Here is a 14856-nt window from a genome sequence, read left to right as displayed (position 1 = left end):
GTAAGCTTGGCTTAGAGGTTGGTGAGCATGGCCTCAATAGGCTTAGAGGCTTAACACTAGCATGGCTCAGAGGCTTATCATGCTTGGCTCAGAGGTTCATGTAGCTTGTCCCCAACTTAGACTCAAAGGCCAAGGTAACACTAGGAGTTAGTGGTCCATGATCTACATTGGTTTCATACACAATAATCCCCCCTTGCTTTGATAAGGGATTTTTAGCGGAGTGTTATTGAAGATAATTAACTCAAAGCACACCGAGAAAAACACACAACATTTTATTACAAATCTTTTTTAGGGGACGTCCTCGGTAGAGGACCCATGATGACCGACACACACACACATTAAAAACTAAAAAAGGATTTTGAGGAAGATTCTCTTCTCGATGCCGGTGATGTAGCCCTTTTTGCCATGTCGTTTCCATGGTACTGCGGTTTGGGACCTGTGCAAAGATAATGTCCCTAAAGGTGTACTTAGTTGAAAATGGTTTTTGCAATAGTCCAATTGAGAGTATCTCTATGTCAAGGGGAGTAAAGATTGTTTTTTGGTCATTGTTTTATACGTTGATGACATGTTGCTCATAGGCTCTAATGAGAAGAAGATTTCAGCCTTCAAGGCTGAATTACATGTGTCATTTGGTCTTGTTGCATCATTTTATGTAGCGTGATGATAGTATTGTGATGTTGCAATCAAAGTACATACAGAGGTGGCTTACACGGTTTGGTCTTGAAGACTGTAAGCCTGTTGCTACACTAGTGGAGACAGGTACTAGGCTTAGTCTCTAGGATGCAGGTGAACTATTTGATGCATCACTTTATCAATAGGTTGTTGGATGCCTCATCTATATATGTAATATGAGGCAAGACATCTAGTTTGGGGTCTCCCAATTGAGAAGTTTTATGCACAGTCCCGAAAGTAGGCATTGGTAATGTCAAATCCCCACGGATCCCCTCGTGATCGATCTTGGTTCGGAACTCGAATCCTGCAAACAAATGAATAAACAAACAACAAGGGGGTGCATGCCTGACTCACCTCCCAACCATGACAGCCGTGGGCAAGCCCACAGTCTTGGCTGTCCCCACTGAGCCATGAGCTGAGCTAACTAGGATGACGTACCGACCAGTCTCCTCCTCGCGACGTCCCATACCGCCACGAAGCTGCCCTCGCGGGCCTCGAGACTGCTGTCGGCCTCGGCTGCGTAAAGCAAGTGCACGTCTGCACTAGATCCAGGCTCCAAGACCATAGAGCTCTCACAAACTCGCGAGATTCTCTATATCCCAATAACTAACCTTGGCCACCCTTTTATAGGCTCTTGGCCTGTCATCGGGCGTCCACACTTGGGCGCCCATCCGTCCATACTTGGGTGCCCGCCCAAGTACTTGGGTGGGCGCCCGTTAGTATTTCCCTAACTCAGCTCGTCAATCAGCCTGCCTAGTTCCAAGCTTCCCCAAGTCTCGAAACTAGTCTTGCGTGCATGTAGCACACGGTAGATACACACTGTGCACATGACATACTCCCCTTCCTTAAGAGCTCACTCCTGAGCTCACTAAAAAGCCAGGGTAATCTCTCTGAAGATTGTCAATGTCTCCCATGTAGCGCCTCCTCAACATGATCCTTCCACTTGATCTTGTATTCCGTGATAAGCGTGCGGAACAAATGTCATGTCCTCGACATCTATAATTTCTTGAGGAGTAACTAACTGATCTGCTCCACCCAGTACTTCCTTAAGTCTACTGACATGAAATACAGGATGAACTTTCACATGAGAAGGCAAATCCAATTCATATGCAATTGAACCAATCCGTCGTGTAACACGAAATGGTCCACAGTATCTAGGAGATAATTTCGGAGATCCACCTGTCCGTAAAGTCTCGGAATCTTTCGAAACTCGCAAATACACCATCGTTCCTTCAGAGAACTCTCTAGGTGAACGATATCTATTAGAATAAAACCTGTCTCGGTCTTGAGCACTTCTAATAGATTCCTTCGCAACTTGTAACATTTCCTGCATATCTTGCAAAAAATTACGTACTGCATCATGCTGAAGTCCTGAGAATCCTACTGTAACAGGTGATCTAGGTTGAAAACCATACATAAGCATGAAAGGACTAAACCTTGTACTCGTATGCTTAGTACTGTTATATGCAAATTCTAACATAGGAAGATAATCCTCCCATGAACTCTGTCTTTTGGATACATATGCTCGAAGCATATCCTCCAAAATCTGATTCACTCTTTCAGTCTGGTCATCAGATTGAGGATGATCAGAGGAACTCAAATTCAAAGTTGTTTCCAACTTCTCAAAAACAAGTTTCCAAAAATCACTATCACTGACTATGTTCTGCGGTAATCCGTACAGTCTAAACAATTGCTCGATAAACTGCCGTGCTAATTGCGTAGCTGTAATAGTCTTCCGGGTCGGTAAAAATCTAGCCATTTTTGTCAAGCGATCTACCACAACCCAAATAGAATCGTGGCCTTGATGTGTTCTTGGCAATCCGGTAATAAAATCCATGGAAATACTTTTCCATTTATTACTCTGGGATTTGCAAAGGATGCAACAACCCAGCCTGTCTAAAGCGTTCAGCTTTATTTGCCTGACAAATCTGACACTTGAGAACATAATCTTCTACATACCCTTTCATCTTCGGCCAATAAAAAGTGTGTTTCACTAATGATAGTGTCTTGTGTACCCCAGGGTATCCAGCAGAAGGGGCGTCGTGACACTCCTTAAGAATCTTGGACCTAATGTCCGGGATCTGTGGTACACAAATTTTGTCATTACGGAATAGTAAACCATTCCGAATCATTCACTGGCCTCCTGCAGCCTGAATGGTAGACTGCTCAGTCCATCGAGTCTTGGTCAATCAATGAGCTCCCGTCCTGGATCTTCTGCCAAAATGGACCAAAATAACTATCAGTCCTGCAAAGCCCTCTCAATGACTGAAATAAGTCAGTAGAAATCTCGGTGACTTTCCGATAACGGATCTCAAAATCAAAATCTTGCATTAACTCTGTCCAACGAGCTTTCCTTCCTCTCAAATCATCCGCATCACACACATACTTGATTGACCGATGATCAGTCAATACCACAAACTTGGAGCCATATAAATAATGTCTCCAAACCTTGAGAGCATGAATCACAGCATAAAGCTCCTTCTCAAGGGTTGGCCAACGAGATTGAGTGTCGTCTAGCTTTTTACTTTCAAAAGCAACCGGTCTATCATCTTGAAATAAAGCAGCCCCGATAGCATAGTCACTGGCATCAGTTTCAAGAACATAAGGCCAACTAGGATCAGGCAATGCTAAGATAGGTGCTTCCTTGACTTTATCTTTCAAAAGTCTGAAGGCCATATCCAAATCGTTATTCCAAGTGATAGGCTGATTTGACTTACGTCCACGACCTTTCAATAAGTCGGTCATCGGTAGTGTGAGCTGAGAGTACTCCCGTACAGATTTCCGAAGAAAAACAACAAAACCGAGAAAAGAACGAAGTTATTTCACTGTTCGCGGTATAGGCCAGTCCATAACCTTTTGAACTCAGTCATAGTCAATGCTCAATCCATCTCTAGTGATCTTGTGTCCCAAGTAAATGATGTCGGTCATAAAGAACTCACATTTACTTAACTTAGCATATAGTCGATTCTGTCTTAAAATAGATAAGACAATTGTGAGGTGTTTGACGTGATCCTCAAGAGTACGACTATAAATCAAAATATCATCCAGGAACACCATCACAAATTTCCCCAAATGTTCATGAAAAAGATCGTTCATCATTTGCTGGAAAGTGGCTGGAGCATTGGTTAACCCAAAAGGTAATACGAGAAACTCGTAATGGCCATACCTAGTCCGAAAGGCGGTTCTTTCGACATGTCTTTCATGAATACGTATCTGGTGGTAGCCAGTGCGTAAATCTATCTTCGTGAAATATTTCGCTCTTGCTAACCGGTCAATCAGGTCATCTGATCTAGGGAGAGGATAATGGTTCTTAATGGTCAGCTTGTTCAATCTTTTGTAATCTATACACATTCTCCAGGTGTTGTCCTTCTTTCTCCTAAGCAACACAGGTGCACCCCAAGGTGAATTACTTGGACGGATTTGGCCTATCCTCAAATAATCTTCGAGTTGTTTAGCCAACTCATCTTCCTTGGCTTGCTCATCCTATAAGGTGGAATACTGACAGGATGAGCACCAGGGATCAAGTCAATACGATGATCTACTACCTGTTCAGGCGGTAAACCCAATGGTAGTTCCTTAGGAAATACATCTTGAAACGAATCAAGTATCTTCTGTAATTCTTTGCTTTCAAACACACTTAATTCATTTACATCCATGGAAGGGATGAGAAAAGAAGAAAGTGGAATCAATACACAATGGAAAGCGATATACAAAGAAGAATCCATTATATTTCCAAAATCAATTGTATTTACAAGAGGTCCCTGTGAGGGATGAATACAATCACCTAAAATACTATACTTGGTGTCCCTATGCTGAAAAGAAAAAATATGACTAGACCAATCTATCTGGACTTCAAGAGTCTTAAACCATTCAATCCCTAATAACAAGTCTACATTTTCCAGATGCATTACAAGCATTCCAGAGTGTCTTTGTAGTCTTGAATCTGGATTGGAAGCATCTCCACCTTGCGATCCCAAACTTGCCTTCCCGCAGGTAGGCGTACCTCATAGGTATGGTTGCTGAGTGTCGTATCAAGACTCAATTTCTGCACAAGTTTGTAGTTAATTTGAGGAATTCTTTCTTGAAGACGTCTTCGAATTGTGCCCAAGTCATTGGCTTAGGGTTGAGTTCCTTTCACCAAAGCAAAGCTTTGCCGGACAGAAAACCTGCTGCTAATTGTATCTTCTTCCCATCATCATATGGATGAAACTGAAAGTGAACTTGCCACTTATGTAGCCACGCGTCCACGATCTCCTTGCTGCGTTGCTTTTGCTCGCCCCCGAACGGTTCCGGAGTAATGTTAGAGCCTAAAGCAGAAGCCAAGGTATCCATACCCGAGAAAGTAGAGAGGGTAGTGGTCAATAGAGCGATGGAGTTCTGCAAAGCTTGCATCTGAGCTGCGATTTGTGCCTGACGTTCCGATGAAGAAGCTTCGAGAGCTACTTTGAACTCTTGGAAATCTGATTTTGACACAAAATCGTCAAAAAGATCTGCATCGGTAGCTTCCGTAGCCGGCAAGCCTTCGCGTTCCACAAGGGGCTCCAACTTTGATTCTTGGGTCGACATCGTGAAGAGGGTACATGGAGAGAAAATTCGATCTTTGCACAATGAAAGTGCAAGGGAACTTGAGAGCTTGAGAGCTTGAAAACTTGAGAGATGTGTGGCAAGAAGCCCACTAGAGGGGGTTCATAAAGGTTTCCCCAAAAGCTAGGCTTAGCTTTTGTGTTTTTCAAAATATTATATATATATATATATATATATATATATATATATATATATATATATATATTCAATTTTCTTTAAAAAAAATAAAACACATTTAACCTTGGAGGGGGGGGGGGGGTAATCTCTAACAATTAAACTTAAAAAGAAACGAAAGCGAGCCTAAAACGGCGAAGGCTTTCCTCGTTTTTTTTTTCTCTTCCCTCTAGGATTAACCGCCGCCGGCGTGCTGTCTGCAGGCGTCATCCACGAGCTGCCATCGTCGACTGCTACCGGTGCACGCCTTGCTCCCGGCGCCTGAGTGCGTCGCACGTGTAGCCGTCGGCCGGTGCTACCTGTAGGCCAGCCTCGTTAGCCTGGGCGCCTGCGCGCTAGGCTGGTCGCCTAGCTGCGTAGGCCAAGGCGCCTACGTGGGCCTGGTTGCCTGGCCGCCTGGCTTGGCAGGCTTGGCCGCCTAGCTTGGCAGGCCTGGCCGCCTGGCTACGCAGGCACATGCACTCGCCTGCCAGCCTCCGATAGCCAACCAACGTCTCTCGCCAGCGCACAAACCTGCCCGCATATCCACCTTCTCACACGTGCTCTCTCGCTCATTCGTTCAACGAAAAGCAACATGCTTTTTCTGATTCTCTCCCTGCAATTCATGCGACTGCACCAACAAACTCTTCTCTTCTTTGCAAAGCAAACGATCCTTCTAAGACTACCATCTCCCATCAACATGGGTCTCTTTGATGAAGGAAAAAAAACACATACTATTCTGAAAACAGCAGTATGCACAGAAAAAACAGCAAGCTTTTTAACACATACCTTTCTTCGACCTCATCTTCTCTACCTACCGACTTGCTCGTTCACGCGGTATGCTCTGATATCACTGTCAAATCCCCACGGATCCCCTGGTGATCGATCTTAGTTCGGAACTCGAATCCTGCAAACAAACGAATAAACAAACAACAAGGGGGTGCAGGCCTGACTCACCTCCCAACCATGACAGCCGTGGGCAAGCCCACAGTCTTGGCTGTCCCCACCGAGCCACGAGTTGAGCTAACTAGGATGACGTACCGACTAGCCTCCTTCTCGCGACGTCCCATACCACCACGAAGTTGCCCTCGCGGGCCTCGAGACTGCTGCCGGCCTCGGCTACGTAAAGCAGGTGCACGTCTGCACTAGATCCAGGCTCCAAGACCATAGAGCTCTCACAAACTCGCGAGATTCTCTATATCCCAATAACTAACCTTGGCCACCCTTTTATAGGCTCTTGGCCGGTCATCGGGCGTCCACACTTGGACGCCCACCCGTCCATACTTGGGTGCCCGCCCGTTAGTATTTCCCTAACTCAGCTCGTCAATCAGCCTGCCTAGTTCCAAGCTTTCCCAAGCCTCGAAACTAGTCTTCCGTGCGTGTAGCACACGGTAGATACACACTGTGCACATGACAGGTAAGTTGCCAAGTGAGTATCTTGGCTTATTCTATGCTAAGGGGAGTGATGTTCAGCTGCATGCTTTTAGTGATTTTGAGTAAAAGCTGCCCTGTACTCAGCTTCACAGCTCGAATTGGCCATTGTTGGCCATGATGTACATGAATCACCAAGGTGAAAGCAAAAGCCACTAGTGACTTTTGCTTTCACCATGGTCACTAGTGGCTTTTGCTTTCACCTTGGTGATTCATGTCCATCATGGCTGATAGTGGCCACTTCGAGCTGTGAAGCTGAGTACAAGGCAACTTTTATAACGATTGTGGAGTGTGTATGACTCAGACGTCTTTTCGCAGATCTTGGTGTTGGACAGCAGTCCCCATCTCCATCTTCACTGACAGCCATAGTGCATTAGCCGTTGCGAGGAACCCAATGTTTCATACTCACAAAAAGCATATTGAGGTGCATTATCATTATGTCAGGGAGAGGCTCATTGCAAGAGAGATTAGGCTCACAAGACAATAAACCATCAACTCCATCATGCATGGTATGGACCAGATACTACGACATCCCCACTAACGTCATCAGTGTCCAATAGTGGGTGACTACCATGATCATGGTTATAAATTGCACTTTCTTACAAGGTGAATTTAGGCATGTTCCTAGATTCATCTAGGTATATCTTTATGCTGTATTAGCGGACATGCAAATTTTACATTGTGAAGTTTTCGTCCAAGTTGTAGCGAGTTGATATTGTGTTAATTCTTTCTATCTTTCGTGGTGCATATGCTATATCAACTACCTTTTTGTTGTAATAATTCTTTCTATTTGTTATGATCCTTAGTGCTAGGCTTCATTATGGCTGAGTCTACTCTATATCTCTGGAGCTTTGACAGAAACTCAGTACACAGACCTTTGTATGAATATATGCTCTTATGTGTGTGTGTGTGTACGCACGTGTGCGTGGGGTGTGTGTGTGTGTGTGGGAGCATATATTGATACCAAGTTCTACACTCACTATTGGGCACTGATGACGTTAGTGGGGATGTCGTAGTATCTGGTCCATACTATGCATGATGGAGTTGATGGTTTATTGTCTTGTGGATGACTACCATGAGGTTTAAAATTGCACTTTCTTATAAGGTGAATCTGGGCATGTTCCTAGATTCATCTAGGTATATCTTTATGCTGTATTATTAGCGGACATGCAAATTTCACATTGTGAAGTTTTTGTCCGAGTTGCAGTAAGTTGATATTGTGTTAATTCTTTCTATCTTTCGTGGTGCATATGCTCTATCAACTACCTTTTTGTTGTAATAATTCTTTCTATTTGTTATGATCCTTAGTGTTAGGCTTCATTATGGCTTAGTCTGCCTTGTATCTCCGGAGCTCTGATAGAAACTCAATACACAGACCTTTGTATGAATGCATGCTCTTATGTGTGTGTGTATGTGTGTGCACGTGGGGTGTGTGTGTGTGGGAGCATATATTGATACCAAGTTCTACACCCACTATTGGGAATTGATGACGTTAGTGGGGATGTCGTAGTATCCGGTTCATACTATGTATGATGGAGTTGATGGTTTATTGTCTTGTGGATGACTACCATGAGGTTATAAATTGCACTTTCTTATAAGGTGAATTTGGGCATGTTTCTAGATTCATCCAGGTATATCTATATATAGCTTATGTCTCTACACACGACAATGTGGCAGATATGTTCATGAAGGTTCTCTCACGAGAGAAGTTTGAAGCTTTTCGCAAAGCTTTGGGCTTATTGCCATTTGAGGATTGATCAACCACATGATCCTTGTACATGTTCATATCATCACTATAGGGGGATTTGCAGCCATTTATATGGTAGTGATGTGTGGACGTAGGCTAATAATGGGCCGGGACTTTTTCCCTCTTTAGGAGGTATTTTTCCCCGAGCATATCTACGCACTCTTATGAATGTGTGTAAGTGACCTTATCATGTCACTTCACTTGTACTGAATGTGTGTAAGTGACCTTATCATGTCACTTCACTCATTATCACTTTGAGTGTTGTGCTTCCGTGTATCTCTCCTTGCTTGTTGCATCTGTGTGTGTTGCTACTTCGATCTCCACTCCAACAATTGCAATTAGAATTTCTCCTCTTCTCCAGGACAGTGTGAGCAAGAGACAGTTTGGATTTATGAAGGGTAGGTCTATTTATGATAACATCATGAATGTTTTGGTTGGGAAGGAATGGGCTGAGCAGAAATGTATAATCTTCAGCTGGACCTTGAGAAGGCTTATGATAAGAGTCCATTGGTCATTTATTAGCAAGTTGCTACAGAAATTGGGATTTGGGAGGCAGATATCTCAATGTGTTTTCACATTGGGAGGAGGTGCTTGCTTTCTTGGTTGGTTGGTTCCCTTCGATGAGATCTGTGAGACAGGTATGCCCTCTTGCTCCTTTGCTCTTTACTGTGGCCACTCATCCCTTAATTCTTGCTTTGGAGGAGACATCTCTGGTTTGAAAATGGGTGAGTATGGTTAGTTAGTTATTCAATGTTTTGCTGATGACTCACTACTTTTCCTCATGGGGCTAACAGTGACAACGTAAGAAGAGCTCTGAATATTGTTCAGTGCTTTGCCAATGCCTCTGCTTCTAAGTGTAATATTGCTAAATCCAGGATTATTAGTTTGACTGAGGATGATTCTTTTGAGCTACATAGCTGGGGCTATCAATTTGTGCACAAAGAGAAATTTTAAGACACTTGGGTTGTCCAATGGGATTTGGAACCACCACTAAACATGTATTTGAATGGGTATTCTCTAAAATATAGAACAAACTAAAAAAGTGGGATTATGTGCTCCTCCCTTTTCATGCCAAAATTGCAGTGATTAACTCCATTCTGCTGCCCTACATTCACTTGTGGACTCCTGTTGTGAAATTCAAAAAATGCCACTAGCTTAAGCTCTCAAGCCCTATGAAGGTTTTTCTCTGGAGGACTAAGACTGCCAAAAAGTTTCGACGATGGATTACTTGGGACAAAGTCTCTATGCGCAAAATGATGGGGGGTTTAGGAATTCTAAACATGCAGATTCATGTAAAAGCCAGAATTGCTATAAGCCGGGGGATGCTATTCTATTGACTACTGATTGGTTTGTAATGCTTAAAGAGATTGTGAAGGTGTCCCTTGTTAAAGACGGGTGTGGAAACTTATGGATTGGAAGAATACATTTTTTAACATGTCCCTGTGAAGATTGAGGCCTCACACTGTGTTGCCTTTTTATAAAGTTTTGGAAAGAAAACATTGGGCTTACAGAATGGAGTGGTTGCTGGAGAGTCATGGGTAACCCTTTGATGGAGTACCCCATTTGGTGGTCTCATCTGTTCAAACCCCCTCTAGTTGAGATTGATAAATAATTGCTAGAAGGCTTAATAATAAAGGCATCTCTCATATAAAGGACTTGTGTGATGTCAGCGTGGCTGGCTGGAGGGAGCTTGTTAAAGAAGATTGCAGAGTTAATAATAGGGACTTGTGGGTGATAAGATTGGTTCTGACAAAAATATGGACTTGATCCAGGTGTCCACTACCTCTAATAGTGTGCATTGGGTTAAGGACTGGTGTTGGAAGGGGGGTCACCCATGGGCAGATGTATTACGAATAAAATTTACAAGGAAATGGTCTTCCCTGAATGCAATGTCAATAGGGTGAATAAACTATGGAGACTGAACTGGGGCTGGCAGCAGGTGTGCAGGAAAAGATGGGAGGAACTATGGAGCTTGCAAATCCCTCTTAAGTACATTGTGTTTTTGTGGAAATTCATGATTGGTGCTCTGCCTACTAGTGAGAAACTATGTAACAAGAGATGGGCTGGTGGAATATGCCCTAGATGTCTAACTGCGAAAGAGGATACTTGACACTTGCTTTGGTTTGGTCCAAGGTGAACAGATATGTTTCACAGGTGCTGCAGACTAGAGTGTCCTGGTCTCACTAGATTTTAGACAAGAGGCCCTGCTCAGAAGTCTCAAACACTGTTTGGCTTAATGAGATTTATAGCGTTGTGGTAAGTATGGGGCCTGATCCATAGTGAGAATGTGTAGGATCCTCTGCCAAATGTGTTGAGCCTTCGGGTAGTCCCAAAGACAATGATGCTGAGAGTCTTGGGGATGGTCACACCTCTGACATAATGCTAGTCTATCCCCAATGGCCAACCAAGTGCCAATTGCCAAGCTCCTATGTGCCAGCTGCCACATGAAGAGAGTGATCTTCCGCGGCTGAAAACTATCTGACAGCCGCTTCGAGAATTTTTAGAGAAGTGCGGCGGGAGGCCATGGGACTGCTAGTCCTGCTGCTGTTGGAGTGCCCTCAACCTCTGACATCTGGATCCTACGGCTCAGCCGTGCAGTGTAAGCAAAAAAGGGGTTGCTAGGTGTCTCCTCATTGTCCTTTGGATCATGCCATGTCCACTCTCCTGGGTCCCACTGACGACTCGTGAGTGGCCGGCCCTTCCAAATCCATAACCGCCATAGTCTCTCTTTGGCCACCTTGGCTGGAGGAGGGTTGATGTGCCACTCATGTGCATGAAAACCAATCACCCTTACCCTCTACAAGGTGCATCCCTTGAAATCCTCCAAGGGGGTCTTTGTTCTCTCCAACCTGCCATGAAGCCCAATAGAGAAGGTGAGTAAGGTAGAACTCTCATCCATGCCATGAACTCTCAGGGGTATATCGTGCTTGGTGAACACTCCCAGCCATTGTGGGGGAGGAGGCTCCGGTATCGGGGCCAACCACTCTTGAGGGATGGAGTCGTCGATGTTGAGGCTAAGTCTGTCTTTGCCCCGGGTCCCTGTAAGGCCCCTCTCTTGGCTCCCAGGCTTGCATCCAAGGCGCTTGGAGCTGCTCTTGAATGAAAATCTAGCCTCTCTGAAATCCCCTTTATCTTGCTGTAAATCTCAGGGTCCTGGATGAGGCTATCTGGAATCCAGGTACTCAAATGTCTGTCCTGCCTCCAGGGGTCATCTAGAGAGAGAATAACCGGTGTGTGATCAGAGAAGATAGTGCTAGCAAAAATACCAATTATGTCACCATGACCACAAGCCCACTCATCTACATAGAATCGATCTTCCTCGTGTCGGATCTGGAGAAACACAGAGCGGTGGCTTGTGTGTGGGGGGGGTGGGGGGGGGCAAGTATCTTGGCAGAGCTCTGTCCGTTTTGGCCTCCCTGGTGGCCCTCTCTTGGCGCCCTTCTATGTTTGACCTCCAGCATCTTCGTCTTCTCCCGTGCCTTCCTCCAACTGCTGGCACTCTTTCGCTTCCCGTGTGCTTTCTTCCAAGCCGTGCTGCTTCTCTTGCCTCTGCTCTCCCACGTGGCCCTGCCTCGTTCCCTTGCCTTCTCTGTTTTTCCCGAGCTCCTTTCTGCTGCCACCTGTGTGCCCGCACAACCCTCTCCTCGCTTCCTGCTGTCGCTCCTGCCTTGCCTGTCATTTTCCTGGCCCCTGTTCTCATAGATGCTAAGGTCACCACTCCTAGAGGCCTCGACCAAACTATGACATGCCTCTGCCTGCAAGGTCTGCCATAAGCTGTGGATGCTTATACAGCTGACACAAGGCCTTCCATCGTGTTCATTGTCTATACTAGCTTGCATCAGTAATCGTGGATCTGCCACGGACAGCCATCACCTTTGAAAAATTCTGAGGCTCAAATTTTCCAACATGGCAGACTAAGATCAGGCTTCTCCTGATGTGGGACGGGTTATGGAATATTGTCAACGGATTGGATGCAAATCTCGAAGGTGAAGCCACATACAGACGCATGGCTAAGGAGCAAGAAAAGAATCATGCCAACATGGTTGCTGAGGGAGAAGAAGAAGATTCAAAAGATGTACCAAAGACCTCTACTGCAGCACCTGAAAAAGCCTTCACTACTTTCTCAAATCTTCTCTTTAGGAGGAAGATTATGACTGGGCTTGTTAAAGCCTACCTTTATATGTGTTTGTGTGAGTTGGGTTCTCTACCCGGGATGTCCCCCAAAATGAGATGTAATAAACCATGTATGTTTCATTCTTGTACACCTTATTTTATAAAAGGCTTCGTCATTACAACTTATTCTTGTTTAGATTGAGGGGGGTTACTTGAGTAGACTGATGTAGGCTATAGTTTACTAACATGCGCATGTACGACGGGCTTCCTAGGTATCCATGGTCGTGTGGTCATTCACAAGCATTAAAAATTAGACAATGTCCACACCGGAAAACAAGTTCACACGTGCATGTCATATGTCAAACAAACATGCTTAATGCACAATGCACCATTGTATTGGTTGAGCAGCATAAGTCTCTTTTCTTCATTGCGTTTCTTAACCATCCAAATTGCATTTTCATGAGGGATACATATGCTGTCTTAATAGTATATCACTAAAGAGTAAGTTGCATAAATTTTATGTAGACTGTTGACAAGCTATTTGTTGGAGGTGTAAAGCTCACATGGGTAAAGGGGATGGCAAGATGGGAAAAGGGATGTCAAGTAATACCACATGCAAAGATAGTGTTGAAGATCAAGGAGAAGGGTCCTCCTATCTTCAACTCCCCCAACCTTGTCTTTTGTGGAAGGGAGGGCTCTTTAGGCAGAGTGGGAACTTGTCTAGCAATGCCAGCGCCTCCCACTATCCCATGCCAAGTTTGTGCACCTTGTGGGTGCTAGCGGTCCTTGTGCAGGGATGTCAAGTAATCCCACATGCAAAGACAGCCTGGAAGATGAAAGGGTATATTCAGTCCAGAGGGACCCTTCCTATCTTCAACTCCCCCAATTGACTGCTTGTTTACTTTTAGAGAGGTTTTTTAGTTTGATTGACAAAGTGTGCTGCCTTTGAATTTGCACAGGTTACAACTTATGTTTTGACGAAGCCCGGTAGGGAAGTTCTTTTTACTGTTACAAGTCAGGAAGAGAAGTATAAAGCCAAGGTAATAGCTTAGCTTCTGACATTATGTATCACGATCATGCAGTGTATAGGAGAGTTTTGCCTTGGGTTTCTTGAGACTCACTAGCTCCAAGATGTGATAGGTGGTCTGTAAACCCCTTCTCATAATTGTCATCTGGTTTGATTTTCAGGTGTTCATTGACACATTCGTACAGAGGCTAGGGGATGCTGCAGCTGCTGGGATATATGAACTCATAGGGATTTTGCTCCCTATGGAACCATCAACTGTTGCTGTTTGTGCTTTACCAGTTATACTCAAATTCAGCTCTATCCCGAAGTGTTCATGCAATTTTCCTCTTGCTGTGTATTGATGGGGGGATAATTTCATGCCTACTTGCAGGTTTGCTTCGTTTGGTTCTTGGCAGCCTTGACTTTAGGGCGTCGACAACAAACAAGGGCTCAGTCTCTCAGCATGGATCGGGAAATCCAATGATACTGCTGCTTTATCAAGCATGTGAGAAACCTTGGTAGGTGCAAAAGCTGGCAGAAAAGGTTGCATGCTTATCCCGCTTCCTGTGCTAAGCCTGCAATGGGCGATTGAAGATAATGGGTATTGGGTCGTGAATCTTTGGATCCAAGTCTAGGTTTTGTGAAATTGAACCTGGGATAACATTATCATAAGTCGATCTCATCTTGGCCATCACATCATTCTCACTGCCAGCAAAACTTCTCAATGACTGTGTACCAGAGGAGACGTGAAGTATTGTCTATACACAAATCAAGCAAGCTTTTGAAAATTATCATAAAACTGTTAAGTCAAAAACATGTTTATTGTTACCATCAAGCTACATGCTCACGCCTATTAAATCAGCTTTTAAGGGTGTAAGGTGGGCTAGAAATCCTTTCTTATACGTGATATCATTAGAGCTGCTATCATCATTAGTGGTTCTTAATGATTTAAGTTACTTGCCTAGCCACAGCCTAGAGGCTTAAGCCACCTTATCAATCTTTTCCTTGGATCAGACTTCAAGCAGACATTTGATCATTTGTTCTAAAATACTTCAATAATTAAATGATACGAAGCCATGGCTCTTAGCCTCTAACCCTAATTCTCACACGGTATCCTTGCATATTGCACAACAATGGCTCTTAACCTCTA

At 44.3% G+C, this 14856-nt stretch overlaps 1 protein-coding gene across 3 annotated transcripts in view; it reads left to right on the top strand.

The window, feature by feature from the left end:
- The window catches only part of LOC147638798 (TLC ATP/ADP transporter), a 51988-nt gene extending 37491 nt beyond the window's left edge, over window positions 1-14497 (top strand). For all 3 annotated transcript variants that reach the window (XM_086784518.1, XM_086784509.1, XM_086784527.1), the window contains 3 exons: window positions 13660-13740; window positions 13889-14005; window positions 14098-14497. In XM_086784518.1, the coding sequence (XP_086640644.1) occupies window positions 13660-13740; window positions 13889-14005; window positions 14098-14190 (291 nt within the window). In that variant the 3' untranslated portion in view covers window positions 14191-14497. The remainder of the gene's footprint in view (window positions 1-13659; window positions 13741-13888; window positions 14006-14097) is intronic.
- The last annotated feature ends 359 nt before the right edge of the window (window positions 14498-14856 follow it).

Source organism: Cibotium barometz, chromosome 4 (assembly GCF_041138505.1).
Source record: "Cibotium barometz isolate CiBa-2024 chromosome 4, ASM4113850v1, whole genome shotgun sequence".
Taxonomy (NCBI): Eukaryota; Viridiplantae; Streptophyta; class Polypodiopsida; order Cyatheales; family Cibotiaceae; genus Cibotium; species Cibotium barometz.
This window is presented reverse-complemented; position numbering and strand designations above follow the sequence as displayed.